This window comes from Eucyclogobius newberryi, unplaced genomic scaffold (genome assembly GCF_026437365.1).
Source record: "Eucyclogobius newberryi isolate DKJ021-1_F unplaced genomic scaffold, fEucNew1.0.hap1 SCAF_20, whole genome shotgun sequence".
NCBI classification, from domain to species: Eukaryota; Metazoa; Chordata; class Actinopteri; order Gobiiformes; family Gobiidae; genus Eucyclogobius; species Eucyclogobius newberryi.
Window position 1 is genome coordinate 21,518,228 of NW_027315835.1, and position 22,871 is coordinate 21,541,098.

Below are 22,871 nucleotides of genomic sequence, written 5' to 3' on the forward strand. Positions count from 1 at the left end.
AAGTCTGGCGGTAATGCGACACTCGGATGCCAACCGCCATAAAACAACAACAACAACAACAACAACAACAACAACAACAACTTTCAGCACCATGTTACGTGCTCCCCCCTCAGTGTTACATAATGGTACAGTCCAGTAACAGCGCTGTGTTTTGTATGTTTAAAGCTCTGAAGCTGATCTGCTCTGAGTCCAATGCATCTGTGGAGTCTTCATAACACAAACACACCACCGCCAGGACGCAAATGGCACTTGGTTAAAAGTGAATACAAAAGCCCACAATAGATGTCGATCTTTATAATGCGGGTCTTTTAGACATTACAAACAATCATTTCCCCGGTGCAGTGCCCCCATGTCAGGTCCTGGACCTGTAACATGACGTACTCCGGTGTTGGTGCTCGTGTGTGTTGGAGCTCATGCCATGATGTATGGATGATGCATCTGGATGATGCATCTGGATGATGTATGAATGATGTATGGATGATGCATCTGGATGATGCATCTGGATGATGTATGAATGATGTATGGATGATGCATCTGGATGATGCATCTGGATGATGTATGAATGATGCGTGTGGGTAAAACATATCGCTTTTAGGCTGTACCAAACACGATCCGGGCGTCAGGAGGAGCTGAGTGGAAGCGCAGACGGATGTTTGTGTTCTGTGTGTTTTACTGAGTTTGTCCAAGGGATCACAAAAGGTTAGAATCCGGGCATAAAACTTAAGTGCACACAATGAGCACGTGAGAATAGTGACTGAGCAAAGTGCCCACGTAGACAATCAACTTAGAGGAGCAGAGAACCCAGAGAACGTGTGAATATAACAGCGAGGCTGCTCCTCCTGTCTCCGGGCGGCTGTGGCACGGAGCACGGCTGCTGTTTGAGCCCTGGTGCATTACGGGTCCATCATGGAGAAAGTAAAGCCTTTTTCCAACAGTTTGTGAATGATGCGTAACAGGAAAGGTGCTGCTAAACGCGGTGTCTTGTCTTGTAATAAACACACGTAAGACATCGTTTTAAAGGTCAGGAAACACTTTAACATCTATGTCAGGCTTTTATGTAGTTCTAAACTGTCAACTCATCCAAGCCCGTTCTTGTGCGTCCTGACCTGGGGCTGAAAGTGAACTGCTCACGTCACTTTGAATCTGCGCCTAAACTACGACTTTTTTCTCATTAATTAATTACTTTTTTCTCGTTATTTAATGACTTTTTTCTCGTTATTTAATGAGTTTGATGTCGTTAATTTACGACTTTTTTCTGACTTCGACTTTTTTCTCATTAATTAACGTCTTTTTTCTCATTAATTAATGACTTTATTCTCGTAGTGCAGCGCATTTTTTCCCCCTTAGTTGGCCCTTATATGCCGTCGTAGGTTATAGAATGTGAGCTAATAAGAAAAATGAACAAGTTCTCAATTTTCTTGTCCGTGCTGAACGAGTTCCCAAGTAAATATTTACTGACTACTGTCAGATTTGTATACTGTACTGTAATTTTGTTTTATTTAATTGTTCAAAGTTTTAAAAAGGGGCAAAAGAGACGACAGCAGATGATGAGTAGAAGCCAAAGTCTGTGTGCGCCTCGGAGTGGATAGAACAAACGTGACAATTAGATTAGTCTTTCATTAATCAATTTACCCATTATACTAACAATAATGATTATTAGACAATTATTAGACATATGCCATGGATCTTAACTCTCAATGCTGAAGCGAATATTTACACCCTTGGCATTGCAGAATTTCAAATAGATTTTTAGAAAATGTCAATCAAACTAAAGTTTGAAACTAAAAATCATAATAATAAGGTAGAAATGGCCAATTACAGCATGAAAAATGACAAGAAAAGGAGTAAAGCTACTCCATTGGTTAATTTTAATCTTTAAATGCATTCACAATGACTTTTCCTGTTACCTGAAACAGTATTTGGTATAATAGCTCATCACATGCTCTTAGAAATCTAACATTGCTGTTGTTTTGAGTTCCTTTAGTAAAAAGAGAAAAAGAAAAAAAGGCCTTTTGTTTTAAAGCTGTTGTTCTTTCTTATATAACAGCATTACAATTGTATAAATCTTCAATATACTCCTATTTAAAACTCTCCTGTACCGGCTATTGATGTAATACAGTACTACTATTATTACCATGTTCTGTATTTGTACTGCCTTTTCTGAGTATACGTACGTATCAGAATGTTGTATTGTATTCCAAAACGACCAAAAGGTGAGGATATTCGGGGAACAGGGGTGAAGAGCAAGACCACACCCCTCCCTGTCTGTTGTATGATGAGAGGTGTGTGGTGATGTTGTGTATGTAACACATGTATGTGCTGTGATCATCTCAAAGGGATATCCTTAAGAAATACATTTATAAAAAGGTCACAAGGGATATTAACCTTGCCAGTCCGATATATCTTGGAATTTTGTCCTTCCCAACATCTAAATTGTAACCTTGAGACCGTATAATATCAAGGCATTAAATGAACACAACCTGTTTGTCAAAAGTACTGTCTACATAAGTACTATCCTACATTATCTATCTAACCGTACCCGTGTGCACTCCTATGCGTATCCACAATGGGATGCCGGGCAGGTGACGGAGCTGGAATGTCTCCATATAGGCCAGTATGTCCAGGGCCATGTGACAGATGTCCACGGCGTGTCTGTTCCCGTTCCTCTTGGGTAACCCTGAGGCCACCATGTAGGCGTCCCCGATGGTCTCCACCTGAGCACAGCCAGAGGTCAGGATAGAACCTGGTACAGTGACTGCATGTGACATGTGCGTTGGGACTGCGGGGTTGAGTCTACAGGCCTAGAATATTTGATGAAGACGGGGCAGGTAAAATGACACACTTCAATATGTACATTTTTGTTCAAGCGAGTTCAAGGGCCTAGTCATGAATGATCAGGTTCTACATTTTGGATATATCATGGGAGAATGCCACCTAATCAATAAGTATCTCAATGTATGACATGATCAATTTCTATAATCTGAAAACTGCATATTACTGAGCAGCAAGTAAGCCACATTAAACTACTTTTTTTAAATGTATTTTTTAACATCAGAATGGCATCTTTTAAACCAGGATATATTGATTGCACAATTAATTAATTAATTAATTTTCATAGCAAACAGGGCTGAAATGCGTTAATTGATTAATCGCAACTCATCAATTATTGACATAATTTAGTGATTGAATAATCCTTATCTGGACTATACAAACTCCAAACTAGGTGAAAGAAAAGGTTCATGACTCAGGCAGAGCAAGAATGACATCAAAACAACAGGAAACAAGTACATTTCATGTTTTCTGCAAATATACTCCATTAGGACATCCTCATCTCATTGAAATAGTGGGAGAATGTCATATTTTCGGCCCTTTTGTAATCTAAACCATTTGATCAATCGAATGAATTGTTGCTAGATTATGCGATTAATTAAATGCGGGGCTATTAGCATCTATATCTGATAAAATTGTATAAACACAAATCACTTTTGACTGCATGCAAAATAACGGTTCAAATAATAGACTATTCAATTTGAATTTTGTAGCCCATAAAATACATAACAAAAAATATAGCAATGTGTAAATAAAAATAATATGTTTTTTCCCCTGTCATATAATTAATAATGGACCACTTTTGAAATTATAGCAATTATTATAACACTTTTAAATCATTTTTCTCATCACTAAATACAAATGCTGCCACTACAATCATACTTGAACACTGGTTTGTCAATTTGTAGTGTTTGCTTATTGCTTTAAAATGCTTGTTATTGTCAGTTTCTTCTCATTTATGAAATATTGTAATGCTGATTATTTAATAACACTCTTGACCTCTTCGAGCGCTGTATTACTTTCTATCCCTGTGCGTGCAGTACCTTGTAGACATCGTGGTGGTCGACGATGTTGTCAAAGCTCTTGTAGATGTCGTTGAGCATGTCCACCACATCCATGGGCGTGCTGTACTGACACAGAGTGGTGAAGCCCACGATGTCGCTGAAGTATATGGTCACCTCTTCATACAGCTCCGGCTCCACCACGCCGCTCTCCTTCAGGCTCTTCACCACCGGTCTGCAATGACAAGCCGTTCTTCCATTGAGAGTGTTTTTTATGGTATCACATTCATGTGCATATAACTGATGAGAATAGAGTATTTATTTTTCCATTATTAGTATTATCTTGTCTTACGCTTGCTGTTTTTTTATTTATATTTTTATTTTTATCTTTATCTTTATTTATTTCCCCCCCTCCATCCCTTGTTGGGAAATGAGAGGTTTTGTCTATAGGAGTTATTGTTTATAAGAGTTTTTGTTTATTAGAGTTCTTCTTTTGAGAGTGTTTTTTAAACTTCCTATAAGTTATCTGTTCTTTTCCTCTGTATCTACCTGCGTTGCAACAATGAAATTTCCCCATGTGTGGACAATAAAGGAATATCTTACATTATAACACGTCCTTATTCTCGGCACCTTTAACTTAAAGTGTGTGCGACAGGTTTCCAGTTTCACAGTCTTTTTGAAGTTTATTGTTTTACTTTCTGGTTTGGAACATCACTGCAGTTTAAGAAACATATAGGAAACAAAGCCCAAAGCACATTTTATCGACATTTATTTTACATTCTAAACATAATGTGATTTCAATTGGGGAACTGGGATTTACCTCAGAATATGCAAAAAAAATATGTGGTTTAGGCAAATGAAAAGCACATGTGAGTGATATCAGAGCCTGGTATAAACACATTTACTGGTGTAATTTACATTATTTGTTTATGTAGTAGGAGATTATGCATTTTGTTTTTTTTGCATTTAGTTTTTTTTGCATTTATCAACAGATATATTACATATTTTAAGACAAATTATACTTTTTGTGAAGCTCGAATACCAATTTAAGCCGTTTTTATTCATCTTTTGCAATAGAAATGCAAACTAACGGACATGGAAATTAAAAATAGTTAGACTTGAAACCATTTGCATGTGATAAGTCAATCAATGAAAATATGTTATGTTTACTTCATATTTACTTCAATTACCTTTATTTTGGAATCTAGAAACATTTGTAGAGAAGAATATTTAAAATCTATGCACATGGGTTTGAACTTCCTGTTTATTGCTGACATTTTGAGGACTAATTGCTCTTCCATTTTTATTCATTAATTCATTAGTCTGTGTAAAAAAAAAAAAAAAAAGACGAAGAAGAAGAAAACAATTATATATAATACGTCAAATATCTGCGATCCCTAATAAAAACTGTGATGCATTTGCACACACAGATGAGCCTAACTGACCCTGGGAGGAGCATGTAGTTGAGGTAATCGGCCCGGTCCCTCTCATTCTTGTAAAGGGCGGTCCTCTCCTCAACCAGATGCTCCAGGTTCCTTGAATACATCTGAAGGCGTCGGATCATGTTGTCCAAGTAGCTCTCGTTGTCATGGTTATGGATTTCACTGAGGGAAAGAAAATGACAATACAGCGCTTGAGGCTGATGAAATTGCATTCTGTGTAATTCTATACATAATAGGCCTTTAATGAACAGTGACAGTTATTGTCTTCTATAAAAAATGACTGTTGATCACATCCAAACTGATCTGAGTCCTGCACCTGTTCAAATCTAGTTTCAAAAAGTGATGTTATTATGTCACAGTTTAAAGCTAATTCTGCAGAAATGTTTTTTTTTTTAAAGTTGATTTATCCTTTGTTCTTTTTCCTGTTTTACATTATTAAAATGTGTATGTATAACAATGTATATGTATTTTAATATGGCAAAGACAATGGTTCCAAAAGGATCTTTAGATGCCGATATGCATTTTGTTCAGGTACTTAGTATTGACCCATAACTTTGTTCATTGTTAACTGCAATATTGATCTAAAATGGTTTAGTAATAGAGACAGGACTATTGACTATTTTTATAGCTATGTATCTTCATTTTGGATTTAATATTTTGATTTTCTGTAGTTCCTTAACTTTGCTTTGCAACACTTGAACTTCCATACTATGGGACAAATAAAGGTTCTCTAATCTCATTTTAAGACATATTATTTAACATGATTCAAAAATGTTGGCTATTCTGGTATAATCCCCAAAATGTATGATTGTAAAACAAGTATACAATCAATAAATGGTTCATGTAATATTGATGACATTACAGATTACCTTATTCTCTTTTCCAAACAGTTTTCCACCTTCTTAAAGTCCGGCCTTCGTTCTGGGTCTTCATCCCAGCAGCTTTTAATTAGCATGAACATCTACAAAACATCAAATACACAATGTTTGCACCGTTCTTGCTCCACATATAGATAAAGAGTAAACACTGGGAACAAACTTACTTCCAGCTCTCTCTCTGACTCATTGTCAAAGTTGAGGTCAGGTCTGAAGACGGTTACCCCGGGACACTGCACTCGCGAAAGCTTTTCTAGAACAGAAAAAAATACATTCTTTATGATTATATAATGTATATTTGTGTAATTAATCTACGGATATGCGTCACCTGCTCTGTCTGAACAGCACTCTGTATAGAAAGTGTTTCTTCTGTAGACTATCTCCTGAGCGATGATGGCAAAGCTGTACACGTCGCCTTTTTGAGATGTTCCCTGTTTCCTCAAATGCTCTGGTGCAGTCCATAAATCTAAATGGAGAAAAGGTACAGCAACATGTAAGCCATACACGCATTTTTGTTTGAATAAGAATGTATGACTATTGTTTAAAGGGGACATATTCAAAATAAATCTTAAAGAGCTTTTAACTTTGTTAGAACAGTTTTTCCTCATCATTAATTTACTCAAAGTAGCATTTGGTTTGATTCCCACATTTGAGTAATCTTGAATTGTCCTGCAATTGAGGCTCGAGTGCTCAGTAAAAGGTAACATTTGTAAATGACAATCTGCTGCATGTTACAGTGAAACGTCACGATGAAATTCTGCAGTTTCGAACAGGAAGTCAATAAACCTGTTTCTATTTTTTTTAAAAAGGTTTTACATCAATATTGTGAAGGAATTAATAAGCATTTAATATTGTAATGCATTAATATACCTTTCATTGTCATTGCAGACTGGACACACACACACACATACACACACACACACACACACACACACACACACTGCACATTCTTTGCTCTGTCTGGCTGTGTCTGTCTCTGCTCCCCCAACTTCTCTGTCTGGATCAAGGGTCGCATCTCACGACCATATTAGGATGTCCTGGAAGGTAGAGCCTGGTACCAAGAGGTGCCAGAAAAGATCCACCTTCTTATGAATATTCATATTCTTTGTCCTGTGTGTGAGAAGCCCCCAGATGAGGAGCACAGATGTCTGATGGGAACTTGAGAAACATGACATGCGTTTTAATCTGTTAGTTTTGTAATCGTAGGGAATAAATACTTTTATTATAACGACCAGAATCTTGTCTTGTTATTCTCAGTAATTAGAACCAACAATTGCGATTTACAATGGAAAAAATGTGAAAGGATAATCTACTTATGTTGTAGTTCAATACTAAGCATAATATGTTTCCTTTAAACGTAACAGTATCTATTCAGGCCACTCAAAACTTAACCTCTGCCAGGGATCAGTAATTTGTTGCAGCCAAAGTCGGTGATCTTGACCACCATACGGTTGTCCACTACGCAGTTCTTGGACTTGAGGCGCCCATGGACCTGGAGGTCACTGGCATGGAGGTAGGACATACCCTGGAAACAGAGAAAATGGGAGTGGGAGCCTTTGAAACGTAGCTATAACAAAACTTGATCATTACTGCCCTCCTCTGGCAAACAGACAACACTACAGCAGTGGTGGAAGAAGTACTCAATTACCCAGTACCCAATTACTTAAGTAAAAGCACAGGTACATGTGCAAACAATAACAACAATAAACAAACAAACAAATAACAACTCAAGTAAGTATATCTAGTTTAAACATACTTAAATAGTAAAATAAATATTGTTCTACACAGATTTTGATATAATAAAGCGTTAATGGAACTGTGTTGATATTTGGTCAACAGTAGCAATTCAAACTATTTTCTCCTTATTTTTCAAGTGAATGATATGTATATGTCTTAGTTTGTTCAAAGTTAGGGCAGTTAGGTCAGGATGTTAAAAAAAAATAAACTCATGTGACAATTACCTTCTTCTTTTCAGTCCAGTTCAAAGTTCTAATGTTTAACCTGTGTATTTAGAGTAGAAAGTACAAATACCTGGTCTCAAATGTAGTGAAGTAAAAGTACTAAGTTCCCCTTGTAAAAATTCCCTAAGTACAGTAGAATCAGAAAAAAAGGGGGAAAAAACCTTTAGAACAGTACTTTTGCACTTAGTTACTTTCCACCCCTGTACTAGTGTCACATAAATTGTACTTTTCTTGCAGTTTTTAATTACTGTAATCACAGCTATTAACAACGTAGCTACAGAATCCCTCACGATATGGTCCGTCCCAGTTGACATAATCTTACAGATAAATAAATAAATATGCAAAACGAAATGCCTCTAAAACAAATCAAAGAAAGTGAGTTAACAGTATGTGTTATATGTCCTCCATTACATCACATGCTTAGCCAAACATTACATAACATGTGGCACTGGCATGAATTATATAATCATATAAATTGAGCTCCACATGCAGATGGCTCACCTTGGCAATGTCATACATGACGGAGATCTTAAACTCCCAGTCCATGAAGGTCTCCTCTGGGTAGGACACTTTGTCATTGAGCACATACTACAAAGGGACAAGATCAAGATAACATCATGCTTTTTCCTCCTGTGCAACAAATAAAAGCCACAGTATCTTATCTTTTTATCAATGGGGTCAGAAGCCTTCAATAATTTTTCTCTATTTGCATTTAAAAGCTTCTAATGTTCAACTTGTGGACTTTTTCTTCATTCTTATATTTAAAATGTTATTTCAGGGCAGGTTATAATATATTTGATTTGACTAGTCAGTGATTATAATATTCATTAATCAATAAGTCAAAATATTACATTTTAAATTTCTGAGGTTTAACTATTTAAGCGTGTTTATGGAGAATATTTACAAATTATAGTCTATTTACCTTAAAAATCACAGTTGTATATTCTTCTCATTTTGATTTAATAACAGGGCCGACTTTGTGGAGAAAAATTAACATGTTTCAGCAAATGGTGATGTTGCAGTCTGTTTATGGTCCAGATAACGCTAAATTATTACTAAAATGGTCCATGATTATTTCAGTTGTTGATTAGTCACACTCATTTCACTTAAAAGGGATGTACCAATGTTTTTTTTTTCATGTAAAAAGCTCAAATCTGTTTTGCCCCAGCACAAATATAATGTAAAAGCAGCTCTTAGGGTAAAAATGAGACCGCTGTGTGCTTCCTGCATCTAAATATAGAGCGTGTTTACCCTCTGCAAACCAGGAAGTGCAACATTATTATGCTAGTTGTGGTTAGCATTACCGTGTCCACAAACGCATGAATAATTAGGATCCTTAGGATTAGGATCAAGAATGCATAAGGAAAGTGAGGGATAACTTTGAAACGCTGCGGATTGTCCATAACGAACACCATGTTCAAGCACAAGGGTGTCCATCAGTGCACATGGCACCAGGACACCCTAGGCCGGAGGTCAATGATCGACTTTGTTGTCGTGTCATCTGACCTCCAGCCGCGTGTCTTGGACACTCGGGTGAAGAGAGGGGCAGAGTTGTCAACCGATCATCACCTGGTGGTGAGTTGGATCCGCTGGCGGAGGAGGAAGCCGGACAGACTTGGCAGACCCAAGCGCATTGTGAGGGTCTGTTGGGAACGTCTTACGGAGCCCTCTGTCACTAGGGTATTCAACTCGCACCTCCGGGAGAGCTTCTCCCATGTCCCGGGGGAGGCTGGGGACATTGAGTCCGAGGACCATGTTCTCCACCTCCATTGTTGATGCGGCTGCTCGGAGCTGTGGTCACAAGGTCTCCGGTGCCTGTCGTGGCGGCAGCCCCCGAACCCGGTGGTGGACACCGGAAGTAAGGGATGTCGTCAGACTGAAGAAGGAGGCCTATCAGGCCACTCTGGCTTGTAGGTCTCCTGAGGTCATCGACGGGTATCGGCAGGCCAAGCGAGCCGCGGCTCGTGCTGTCGCAGAGGCACAAACCCGGGCCTGGAAGGAGTTTGGGGAGGCCATGGAGGAGGACTATCGGTCGGCCCCAAAGAAATGTTGGCAAACTGTCCGGCGCCTCAGGAGGGGGAAGCAGTGCCTCACCAACACCGTTTACGGTGCGGGTGATGACCTCGACTGGGGATGTCGTCGGACGGGGGAAGGAATACTTTGAGGACCTCCTTAATCCCTCAGTCACGTCTTCCGAATAGGAAGTAGAGACCGGGGACTCGGGGGCTGGCTCACCCATCACCCAAGCTGAAGTCACTGAGGTTGTTCGCAAACTCCTCTGTGGCAGGGCTCCGGGGGTGGATGAGATTCGCCCTGAGTACCTAAAGTATCTGGATGTTGTAGGACTGTCTTGGTTGACACGTCTCTGCCACATCGCGTGGCGGTCGGGGACAGTGCCTCTGGACTGGCAGACCGGGATGGTGGTCCCTCTATTCAAGAAGGGGGACCGGAAGGTGTGTTCCAACTACAGAGAGATCACACTCCTCAGCCTCCCCGGCAAGGTCTATTCCAAGGTACTGGAGAGGAGAATCAGACCGATAGTCGAACCTCGGATTCAGGAGAAGCAGAGTGGTTTTCGTCCTGGTCATGGAACACTGGACCAGCTCTATACTCTCCATCGGGTGCTCGAGAGTTCATGGGAGTTTGGCCAACCAGTCCACATGTGCTTTGTGGATATGGAGAAGGCTTTCGACCGTGTCCCTCGGGGTGTCCTTTGGGGAGTGCTCCGGGAGTACGGGGTCCGGCGCCCTTTGCTCAGGGCTGTCCGGTCCCTGTATGACCGGAGTAGGAGCTGTGTTCGCATCGCCGGCAGTAAGTCAGACCTGTTCCCAGTGCATGTTGGACTCCTCAGGGCTGCCCTTTGTCACCGGTTCTGTTCATAGTTTTTATGGACAGAATGTCTAGGCGCAGTCAGGGGTCGGAGGGTGTCCGGTTTGGGGACCACAGGATTCCATCTCCTCTGTTTGCAGACGATGTTGTCCTGATGGCTCCATCAAACCCGGACCTGCAACATGCACTGGGACGGTTTGCAGCCGAGTGTGAAGCGGCTGGGATGAGAATCAGCACCTCCAAATCCGAGGCCATGGTTCTCGACCGGAAAAAGGTGGCTTGCCCTCTCCAGGTGGGTGGGGTGTCCTTGCCCCAAGTGGAGAAGTTCAAGTATCTCAGGGTCTTGTTCATGAGTGAGGGAAGGATGGAGCGTGAGATCGACAGGCGGATCGGTGCAGCGGCTGCAGACCGTTGTGGTGAAGAAGGAGCTGAGTTGAAAGGCAAAGCTCTCTATTTACCGGTCGGTCTACGTTCCGAGCTTGGTCACACGGGGGGAGCTCGGAGTAGAGCCGCTGCTCCTCCACGTCAAAAGGAGCCAGCTGAGGTGGCTCGGGCATCTGTTCCGGATGCCTCCTGGGCGCCTCCCCGGGGAGGTGTTCCGGGCATGTCCCACCGGGAAGCGGCCCGGTGGGACATGCCCGGGAGTTGGAGGAAGTGTCTGGGGAGTAGGAAGTCTGGGAGTCCCTGGTTAGACTGCTGCCCCAGCGATCCGGCCCCGGATAAAGCAGAAGAAAATGGATGGATGGATGGAACTTTGAAACGCTGCAAACTCTTAAACTAGTTCTGTTTTTCAAGTTTTAAAAGTAATAGTTTCAGCCTTAGTTCAGATGTTTGGGAAAAAAAGTGAAGAAAGTTGTGAATGTTCAATTAAAAAATAAAACTATGCCCAGATGACCTTCCGTTTTTTTCCCCCATATGTATGTAGAGTATATTGGTGTCGAAATCAGATAAGATAAGTGGGAAATGGTCTTTCTAGTTAACTGCACTTAAAAGCCTGCGCCGAGTGGAAACGGTCGTGCCATTAGCACCTTGAGTGATCCCCGCTCTGCGTACTCAAACACTCCAAACACGCCCTGGTCCAACTTCACCGTGCCATAAAACTTGGTCAGGTTGTTGTAGTCGATGTGGAGCAGCTGCATAGAGGATCAGACTTACTGTACATTACCTCATCATTAATCATTAATCATTAATATTACTCAGATTGTCATTATTGTTTTACCGCGTTCAACTCTATCCTCTGCATTTCGTCAAAGTCGCCGTCCGAGTGCTTCAACTCCTTTAAGATCACAATCTAAAATCACAAAAAAAGAGATGTATAAAGTGCACTGATAAAGAGTAAGGCTGGAAAACAGAAACCGATTGTACACTGTCATACCTTTTTATCATAAATGGCTCTAATAATGTTGAATTGTTTTTGTTTGCTCTCGTTTTCAATCTGCAAAAACAAGTCATGTATTGTAAACCAAAGCATTTGTTAAAAATGTGTAATAAATGGTATAATTGTATAATTGTATAACCTTCAGGGATACAACAGTGTGTTGATTGTCCTCAAGCAATGAGACAAGGTTCAAGTTTATGTGGGACCAGCGCTTTCGCTGCTTCCGTTCTTTCCTGCTCTGTCTGTTTGAAACAAATACAAAACAATAATTAAAAATAATAATAACAGAACATTTAACAAATTATTCACAATAACCCTAACTGTCAGTGGTGGAAAGTAACGAAGTACAAAAGTAAAAATACCCTAATTAAGAAGTAAAATGTGTTAAGAATCTGTATTTTACTTCAGTAACTTTCACAGTGGATACTTTTTTACTTTTACTTCACTACATCTGAAGCAAGAATCTGCACTTTCTACTCCAGTAGATTTTCTAACAGGACTAAAGTAAAAAGTATTTCCTTTACTGAATTGAGACCTTCTGAAACCGCAGAGTGGTCTCTTTAGCACTTTCATGGTATGAGTAACGTCCCAACTTTCGAGCAGACAAAAACATACAAATAAAAATGGCATTGGGAAGGAAATTTGGCTCATGCTTTATGGTTTTGTAATAAAATCCAAGGTTTCTGGATGAGTATACATAAAACGTTGAGTTTTTAAGTGTTGGAGATTCTAACAGATCAAGACACATTAACTAGCTGGAAACAATTGCAAGACAAATCATTGTCAAACACTAGCATGTCATATAAACATGTGTTCCCGTATACACTAAGATATTTGAGGATAATAAGAGGTGATGTTATAAACATGTGAAAATGTATTGTAGAAAGTGTTGTTTCTCGATGGATGTTTGAGATAATATGAATAGTGGTGGTAAATATCTTTGATTTGGCTGTTTGTTTGGCTATTATTCTGGACCATCACTAATTCCTGTTATTGATGTAATGGTTTATTGATTGAGGTACCGGTATATGTTTGCATATACTTTTCTTTTTTAATTAGGCCCGAGCGCCACAAGCTGGCGAGAGGCCTATTAGTCTCGTAAGGCCGTGCGAAGCACCACTTCCAAACACTCACTAACGCACTCCTCCACTCATGCACGCCCCGTGCATGCTAATTAGTTGTAGGAAAATGGAACATTACCGTTGTAAACGGGCGAAGCCCGTGCAAAAGTTTGCACTAAACGAGCACTTTACATTGGGATGACGACCGCGAAGCGGTCGTCATCCCCATATAAAGCACTCATTTGCGCTAAGTAGCTCACGAATACGTTCCCCATCTCTTGCATGTTCCGTGCATATAAGCATGTAATGCAAAAATTGAACATTATTACTGTATAGAGGGCCAAAAACACAAAGTGGGCGGAGCCCACTCAAAATTATCGAAAGTACCCGTCAGTGACTAGGGACCCACACCATGAGGTAGGAAAGCGCGAGCGCTTTCCGAAAATGTATAGTTTATGATATTTGAAAAATGGGAAACATTGTTTTCGCATCGGAATATTATTCTTTCTTCTTCTTTCTTCTCGGGACCAACCCCCCCATTTTTCACCCAGTGAACATTGACGAAAAGTCACAAAAATTTGCACACCTCTAAAAATCGTGCCTCTCTACATTCTGGCTATTTCCCTTTTCTAAAATCAAAAAAATTGGCGCGTCAGCGCCCCCAAATGTACCAAAAATGCATTGAGGGATGGGAAATGACCCAAAAAAAATCTGATCGTAGAATCATGAAATTTGGCGCAGAGGTAGATGGTGACAAGAGAAGTAAAAAATATTATTACGGCAACGCCGTCTGCCCAACCAAATGTCGGCCATATTGCTTCAAAAATGGCTAAACATGACTTCGGAGTTTTTCCAAACGTCGTACTTTTACAAACTTCTCCCAGGGCGTTGGCCCTAAAAAGCTGAAATTTGGTGAAAATGCTACTGAGGAGTGGGACATCAAAAGTTATCCAAATTACATTGATACCTCTCATGGTCTCTGTGCGGCGAAGCCGCAAACTGTAGCTAGAATTTCAGAAATCTCCCATATTTAAAATTTCTGCCATTTGCGCAGATAAAGTCCGAATTGCGTCAAATTAGAATCAGTTGTTAAACTCTTTGCCCTAAACCTACTTGAAGTGAAATAAATTCATTTGGCGCCACAGCGCCCCCTACAGATTTTATATGGAGGTTGAATGTTTAGTTTTGCGAAATTATCTGAAATTTGACACACAACTCAATTTTGGCATCCCCATCAAAAAAGTCAGTGAGACCCATGTCATAATTGTTATGGCTTTGCCGTAGCGATGACCAAAACCTCCCATGTTATTCCAATGGGGAAATCGCCAGAACATGTTTACACTTTAGACTTTCACAAACTCCTCCCAGGGCGTTAGCCCTATTAACCTGAAATTTGGTGAGACTCATCTTCAGGGGTGGACCATCAAAAGGTATCCACATTTTTATTCAAAGAGTCACGGTGTCTGTGATTTTGCCAAGAATTCAAAATAAAATTGCTTTTTGATGGTAAAACAAAGGGGAGAAGATGTAACAGCGTCACAGATTCAGCAGTAGGCGTAATAAAAGGACAATTGGGCCGCGTTAGCGCCCCCTCCTCTTGCGGCGTGGCGGCGGCGTAGCGAGGGCCGATCATTGCCGCTTGCGGCTATATTTATTATTATAGTTGTTTGTTTTGCAATTGTTGTTATTATTCTAATTATTATTATGAGGGTGGTAGATATTATAATAATGATAGCAATCATATTATTATTGTTATAATTATTTAGTTTTTATTTCAGTCATCATCTTTTATATATTATTACTGTTGGCATCTGATGATGACAGTAGTAGCAATATACATTGTACATTCTTCTTAACAGAATCTTGTTCATATGGAGTGTGGATATTTCATGTGCCAGATTATGATAAGAGGGAACAACCAGCGACAAAGAAGAAAATCATTATATTATAATTTATTTTGTTTATATATAATGGAGAATGCCACAGTGGACTATGGACATGTGAGTGGTAAAATGGACCATGGGTGATGCTGGATTGATGATGTGATGGGTGGCTAGGGATAGCGTGTACATACTCACAATATAAAGTTATTCGCACAGAAATAGATGAAGAAAATATAGCCGCAAGCGGCAATGATCGGCCCTCGCCACGCCGCCGCCACACCGCCGCCACGCCGCAAGAGGAGGGGGCGCTAACGCGCCCCAATTGTCCTTTTATTACGCCTACTGCTGAATCTGTGACGCTGTCACATCTTCTCCCCTTTGTTTTACCATCAAAAAGCTATTTTATTTTGAATTCTTGGCAAAATGTGCGGCTTTGCCGCACAGACACCGTGACTCTTTGAATGAAAATGTGGATAACTTTTGATGGTCCTGAAGATGAGTCTCACCAAATTTCAGGTTAATAGGGCTGACGCCCTGGGAGGAGTTTGTGAAAGTCTAAAGTGTAAACATGTTCTGGCGATTTCCCCATTGGAATAACATGAAAGGTTTCGGTCATCGTTACGGCAACGCCATAACAATTATGACATGGGTCTCATTGACTTTTTTGATGGGGATGCTAAAATTGAGTTGTGTGTCAAATTTCATATAATTTCGCAAAACTAAACATTTAACCTCCATATAAAATCTGTAGGGGGCGCTGTGGCGCCAAATGAATTTATTTCACTTCAAGTAGGTTTAGGGCAAAGAGTTTAACAACTGATTCTAATTTGACGCAATTCGGACTTTATCTGCGCAAACGGCAGAAATTTTAAATATGGGAGATTTCTGAAATTCTAGCTACAGTTTGCGGCTTCGCCGCACCGAGACCGTGGGAGGTATCAATGTAATTTGGATAACTTTTGATGTCCCACTCCTCAGTAGCATTTTCACCAAATTTCAGCTTTTTAGGGCCAACGCCCTGGGAGGAGTTCGTAAAAGTACGACGTTTGGAAAAACTCCGAAGTCATGTTTAGCCATTTTTGAAGCAATATGGCCGACATTTGGTTGGGCGGACGGCGTTGCCGTAATAATATTTTTTACTTCTCTTGTCACCATCTACCTCTGCGCCAAATTTCATGATTCTACGATCAGATTTTTTTGGGTCATTTCCCATCTCTCAATGCATTTTTGGTACATTTGGGGGCGCTGACGCGCCAATTTTTTTTATTTTAGAAAAGGGAAATAGCCAGAATGTAGAGAGGCACGATTTTTAGAGGTGTGCAAATTTTTGTGACTTTTCGTCAATGTTCACTGGGTGAAAAATGGGGGGGTTGGTCCCGAGAAGAAAGAAGAAGAAAGAATAATATTCCGATGCGAAAACAATGTTTCCCATTTTTCAAATATCATAAACTATACATTTTCGGAAAGCGCTCGCGCTTTCCTACCTCATGGTGTGGGTCCCTGGTCACTGACGGGTACTTTCGTTAATTTTGAGTGGGCTCCGCCCACTTTGTGTTTTTGGCCCTCTATACAGTAATAATGTTCAATTTTTGCATTACATGCTTATATGCACGGAACATGCAAGAGATGGGGAACGTATTCGTGAGCTACTTAGCGCAAATGAGTGCTTTATATGGGGATGACGACCGCTTCGCGTTCGTCATCTCAATGTAAAGTGCTCGTTTAGTGCGCACTTTTGCACGGGCTTCGCCCGTTTACAACGGTAATGTTCCATTTTCCTACTACTAATTAGTACGCACGGGGCGTGCATGAGTGAAGGAGTGCGTTAGTGAGTGTTTGGAAGTGGGCGAGCGCTTCGCGCTCGATTTCGTGCGCACTACGTGCGCACTTTCGCAGCCTTACGAGATTAATAGGCCTCTCGCCAGCTTGTGGCGCTCGGGCCTAATAAACAAAAGGAAATGTATTCAGTTGTTTCAGTTAAAAAAAAAAAACAGCAGCGAAAACCATCACTATCTTGCATAGTAATAGTTGCATGTAATCTTATCTCATTGTGCCCTTGTTTGTCATTTACCTGTAGAAAATGAAGGCAATGGTGGCTACAACGACCACAGTCACAGCCAGTACAGTCACGATGACGTCCTCAATCTCTGGACCTGAAAGCGTAAGCAAATCAATATTACTTTTCCAATGCTAATGATATGTAGCGATACAAGACGTCACATTTGTCTCTACCTCTATCTGGACTATCATTTGGGAGTCTCTTGCCCCAAATAAATACAGGATCATTTTGCAGCACGTCAGTGTAAAACGTCTCTGTGTCGAAAGTGAATAAACTTTTGTACTGCATGGGGGGGAAAATAAGTTTGTAAATACAGACACATTTTGTTTTAACTGACAGAACAATCCAGACTGAATATTTTTAAGATGTAAAAATCATACTTTGTTGTCTGTGGTGTAAATTATGGAAAAAGTCTCATCTCTGTCTCCTTGTTCATCCAGACGATACTTTCCAGCTGTTCCTGCAAAGCGGTTAAATATACAGAAATAACACGTCTCATTGTTTTATCATAATGTTATTACACTTTACAAGTATGAATTGAAAGCACTGCCACAAAAACATGAAAAGTATCAAACAACACTAATACTTACACACATGAATCAACTATAATGTGACATAAATCGGTTCTAAATGATCACTTTTAAACTAATCTAGAGTCTCTTGTGTTGTGGAATGTTTAATAATCTGAGAAATGTACCATTAAAAGATGTATTTCTGAAGAGACTGGCAGAAACAAATGGATCCACCCTTCTCTCGGAATCAGGCTGTTGGACAATCTTTCTTATGACTTCACCAATGAACAGCACGGCGTCATGGTAAGCGGCCATGTAGTCGTTCATCTAGATTTCAGGAAGTAAATCATATTGTAATCATTGACTACACATAACTTAAACAGGACATAGCTAAAGTTAGTATATAAATCTGTCTAATTAGTTCCTCGCTCTCACAAACCCTTTGGCACGTTGTTATATCCACACGCAATCGTTTTTGATGGTTTTAGAAGAGATTTTTTCAGATGAAGTGAAACTGGATTGTGCAGCCGATAAGAGCACTTAATTTGTCTTATAATTCCAGTTTGATGAAAAATAATCTTGCTTTTACAATATACTCTTTAGGGGAAAACACAAAATGTACTAATTCATTTTTAAAAAGCAGGTACCCCAGCTTTAATCTGCTTTTAACCTCATTGCTTGTTTGAGGCATTCCTGCACTTATTTGCAATTATTTGACAAGTTAAGACTTAAGGTAGTTTTGAACAGGAACAGGAAGGATCCGTTTCTGTTACGGTAATTTTAATCTACTTTAAATTACTCTTTGAACAGTAAAAGAGTTTGTATGTTTCACCTTGTTTTCCGGGGCTCTGCTGATGTTGTAGTGCCTCGTGTTGGGCATCGTTAGAACAAGCACATTTCTCATATGTGGCCTTGATGTTGTGTTAATGTAATACTCATCACTGCAGGAAGAGAAAATGAAGACTTACTTCTTACATCTTATGAAATTTCCCCATGTGGGACAATAAAGGAATATCTTATCTTAGCTTATCTTAATTTGCAGCTAAGAAAAATAAATATTTACTTTGATTGTCAGGTCTCACTAAAATCCCTTTCATACTGCAGTTATACCCAGTGTCAGTAATCAGATTGAACCTGTGATTATATGTGTAGGAGGTGGTGCACTGACTTGTAAAGATCAATGAGAAAGAAGAGGATATCGCTGTTATCTGCCTCTGGGATGCCTCTCTTTGCCTCCTCCACATCGGCCGGTGATCCACACATGATAAACACTGCAAACAGAAACACGAGATGAACCGCCCTGGCTCTGGACAACAGTGAGTCAATACAGTATAATACTTTAAAGGTCATCATCACGTCCAGTTTAAAGGCACCAGAACAAGAAAAAGCATGGTTGTTGTGACATGGGTTTCAAATCACTATACATCACACGAACATGGCATTCATTTGGTTTATAATTTATTCTTTGTGTGTTAAAAAGGGCTAAAACACACTAAATGTTTATGCATGTTGGTATCCTTATTATTGCACAGCCATTACAGTGGGGTAAACAGTCAATCATTGATTCATTGGTGGATTAAGGTGGACATTTCATCATGAACTCTTTAACTTACCGTTGCTTGTCCTGTTAGCCAAGGCAATCTCATATTTTAGCTCCTCTGGTCTGCGTATAGCTTTCTTGGATATATTTTTCGCAAATTCTTGACCGTCTGTATCCAGGGCATTGATGTACCTGTGAAAAAACACATAAATCTAGTTTAGAGAGCCAGTTAAGTATTACAAAAGAGCATTGTACTTAAAATAATTATCCGAACATGTTTTAAACTCTGAGTCTTAATATTTGTTCTTAATCTAAGTACACAGCTGTGGGCGGGGATATGGCACAGTTGAAAACAGGAATTTTCTGAGCACTCAAGCTAAGATGCAAGCTACAGTATGTAACATTGTGGAGATGGCATATCACCTATATGATCCAAGGAAATAGAAAGTTAAAATCACATTTCAGAATATTGGAAATATATCATTGATCATAGATACGTTTCATGACATACCGGGGAATATTATTTATGGGTTTCACTCAGCTTCCTGTTTATAGTGACTGACTGTTGCTCTTTCAAAATATTGAACACTTGGTCTTGAATTGTTAATTGCTATGGCAACAGTGCTAAATTTTCATCACTCTGAAACTCATAGAAAGCTAAAGACATTTCCATGGAAACAAAGTGGCTCCTCCAGTCAAAGTATGAGTCAGGTTTGTGGAGCCCACTCACAAAAAGGGCGCATGTTTTTCTTCATTTTTCAGTGCAATAAACATGGTTAAAAAGTTACTTATTTGGGTTTTAAATATGATTGAATCAATCAAAATACAGCTTTGAGTTAACCATTTGAGAGAACACCACATAACATAATGGGTAAAAGCTCATAAAAGTTGATTTTGCATACTGTTTTGTCAAAGGCCATTTCATCACATGGTTGTTAGCGAGATTAGCATCTAATGTGTTATCTTTTTCAACTTGTAAGTAAGGTAAACATAGATTAAAGAAGTACGAATAAATATATATTTACGTTTGAATGTTTTTCTTTTTGTGTATTCTGATAAATGGTACTTTGCTGGGTATTGTAAACATGTGACATGTAGGCTAACAGCTAGCTCATTTTCACCTTTTCTTTTCACCCTTTTCATAACAGGCCCGGGTTGTTCCGGTTGCTGTAAAAGTGAGCTTCTTCACCGCTCGTTCCATTCATTCTCTGTGGGGAATTAGCCGAGTCTTGCTCAAATAAATAAAAGTAAAGATTTACAGATAGATATCACTGGCAGCATGTTAAGAATTTTACATACAATGTCAATATGTCACTGTATGAAACCTATGTGTTTATAAAAGTGTTTTTGTCTCAAAGCTAAAGGCTAACAACAATAACTTCAATATAAAACAGACAAGCTTGAAAAGAACATAGAATGCTAAGTGTTTTTGTAAACAGGTTAGTTAAGTCTGTGGTATAATTTAAACATTAGTGATTACATGTATTGTATCTTAGCATTAGCTCAGAGACAAAACCACTTACTTTTATAAACATAGATGTCCCTAGTGGAAATATTTACATGGTAATAAAGGTCTTAATATGCTGTCTGTGATTATCCATCTGTAACTCGCTCTCCACTTTGTGTGTATTCATTATTGATTTATTTTAGCAAGACTGTTAATTCCCCTTCGTGAAAAGGGCCTATTATTAAAATGAATATAACAAATATAGCTGAGTATGCCTTACTCTTCAAGAGGGAAGGGAAAGAGAGTGTCTTTTATACATAAAATATGACAAACCAAAAGCAGTCCTCAGTGTTTTTCTGTTTCTTGTACACATATGCTTTTTCCCACACGGGTTTGAACTTGTTCTGATAATGCCAGAATTCAGTGAAGAAGCTTGAGATCTTTCGAGCTGGAGGCAGCAGACGCAGCAGGTTACTGGTGCCGTCACAGGACAGGCCAAAGCTTCCTGCAGAGAGGAAAGGAGTCCTCGTATTTAGACCCTTATCCGTACTAGGTAAAAGAAAATGCACAGTTTATTTGTTTTGTTGACTCCTAAGAGGACATTAATAATGGGGTTAGAGAAGCAGCCCTCACTTGACCATGGTGAAGGTGGCATATGTGCAGGTGGGTCCAAGCACGGCACATCCCAGCTGATCGTTTTCCTGTCAGTTTGTCGCATCATGAATCGTTGGTCGTTAAGATTAGAGATAAATCATGGCGGTTGAAAATGTCTTACCTTCAATTTGTAAAACTCAGCCACTGCTTCACATACGCTACTGTCACAGCCCGTTTTATTATAATGTCTTGTGTCAAATCCATTAAAGTTGGTATTGAGACTGAAGTTCAAACCTTGAGAGACAATGTTATGAAACAAAAGCAAGAAATTAAAGAAAGAAAATAATTACTTCCCATCATTTAAAACTCGGGCTTGGATATGAACTTGTCAAAATGAATTAATTGTCAACTAATTCAGTAACCAAATTGAGAAGAGAATGATATCTAAAGTGTACTCAATCTTAATGTCCTCACGCAGCATCATTCTTCAAAATTTACAAAAAAACATTTCCACATTGACATTGATTATCCATTTATCTATTTTTTCAACAATACATTTTATTTTAACTGCATGACTTCTAACTTATACTAGGTTAGGTGCTGAATTATTTTAATCCTCACTACTGTGCATATCAACTGACAACCAATTTGTCTTTTACGTTTTAGGACGTGCCCATGCTTATTATTATTTGTTTTTTTCATCTTACCCTGATCCCAATATTCAGATTATGTTATATCAATACAACAACATCAGCATTTTACCAAAAGCACCTGTAAATATATTTATTGAAGTTCATTCATGGAGGTATTGAAAAAAAGAGTGAATGTACCAGTACTGTAGAAGATTTAGAAGATTTCTTTTTTTCTTTTTTTTTAATATGCAACAATCAGCTTTTTTGCAGCTTTTTGAAACAGTTTTCTTTATAGACAAAATGTTCAATATTCAAATTTTACATATTTTAATGTATTTGTTTAAAGGGGAAAGCACATATTAATGAACTTATGCCAGAATTAGCCCATTAGCTACTTTCCATCTGTAGTCCTTGACAGGTCAGGACAAGAAACAACATATAATACAGTACACATATGTGCAGTATTAGGCAATGATGGATGAATAAGGTTTTTTTGTATCTAATATTTATTTTTTCACTTTTAAAAGACAAAGTTGAGTCCAAATTAATACCAAGATATTTGAATTGGTCTACAATTTGGATCTCCACTCCTTTTAAAGATATGTTTGAGCGTGGCTTTACTGTTACAACAGACATGACTTTCTGAGCCACTCATCAATACAAGTCATAGCTGCTGTCAGTTGTTCAAAAGGTTCTACATTTGCCTTTGTAAAAAATGACAGCATCTTCCGCATACAGCTGAGTATGAATGTATGGACAAACATCTGGCAAGTCATTCATATATAAAGAAAAGAAAATAGGCTCAAGTACGGAGCCTTGAGGTACTCC

General features: G+C 39.2%; 1 protein-coding gene across 1 annotated transcript in view; it reads right to left on the minus strand.

The window, feature by feature from the left end:
- The window catches only part of gucy2cb (guanylate cyclase 2Cb), a 28,736-nt gene that overhangs the window by 2,490 nt on the left and 3,375 nt on the right, over positions 1-22,871 (minus strand). The window contains exons 2-23 of the mRNA XM_072456584.1: positions 21,593-21,705; positions 21,451-21,518; positions 21,151-21,366; positions 19,444-19,562; positions 18,999-19,101; positions 18,663-18,771; positions 18,016-18,157; positions 17,699-17,778; positions 17,492-17,600; positions 17,331-17,412; positions 12,455-12,557; positions 12,313-12,372; positions 12,157-12,228; positions 11,966-12,070; positions 8,610-8,696; positions 7,540-7,672; positions 6,476-6,613; positions 6,315-6,400; positions 6,142-6,233; positions 5,276-5,434; positions 3,873-4,065; positions 2,540-2,714 (exon numbers count right to left, since the gene is read on the minus strand). Coding sequence (XP_072312685.1) covers positions 2,540-2,714; positions 3,873-4,065; positions 5,276-5,434; positions 6,142-6,233; positions 6,315-6,400; positions 6,476-6,613; positions 7,540-7,672; positions 8,610-8,696; positions 11,966-12,070; positions 12,157-12,228; positions 12,313-12,372; positions 12,455-12,557; positions 17,331-17,412; positions 17,492-17,600; positions 17,699-17,778; positions 18,016-18,157; positions 18,663-18,771; positions 18,999-19,101; positions 19,444-19,562; positions 21,151-21,366; positions 21,451-21,518; positions 21,593-21,705 — 2,544 coding nt within the window. The remainder of the gene's footprint in view (positions 1-2,539; positions 2,715-3,872; positions 4,066-5,275; positions 5,435-6,141; positions 6,234-6,314; positions 6,401-6,475; positions 6,614-7,539; positions 7,673-8,609; positions 8,697-11,965; positions 12,071-12,156; positions 12,229-12,312; positions 12,373-12,454; positions 12,558-17,330; positions 17,413-17,491; positions 17,601-17,698; positions 17,779-18,015; positions 18,158-18,662; positions 18,772-18,998; positions 19,102-19,443; positions 19,563-21,150; positions 21,367-21,450; positions 21,519-21,592; positions 21,706-22,871) is intronic.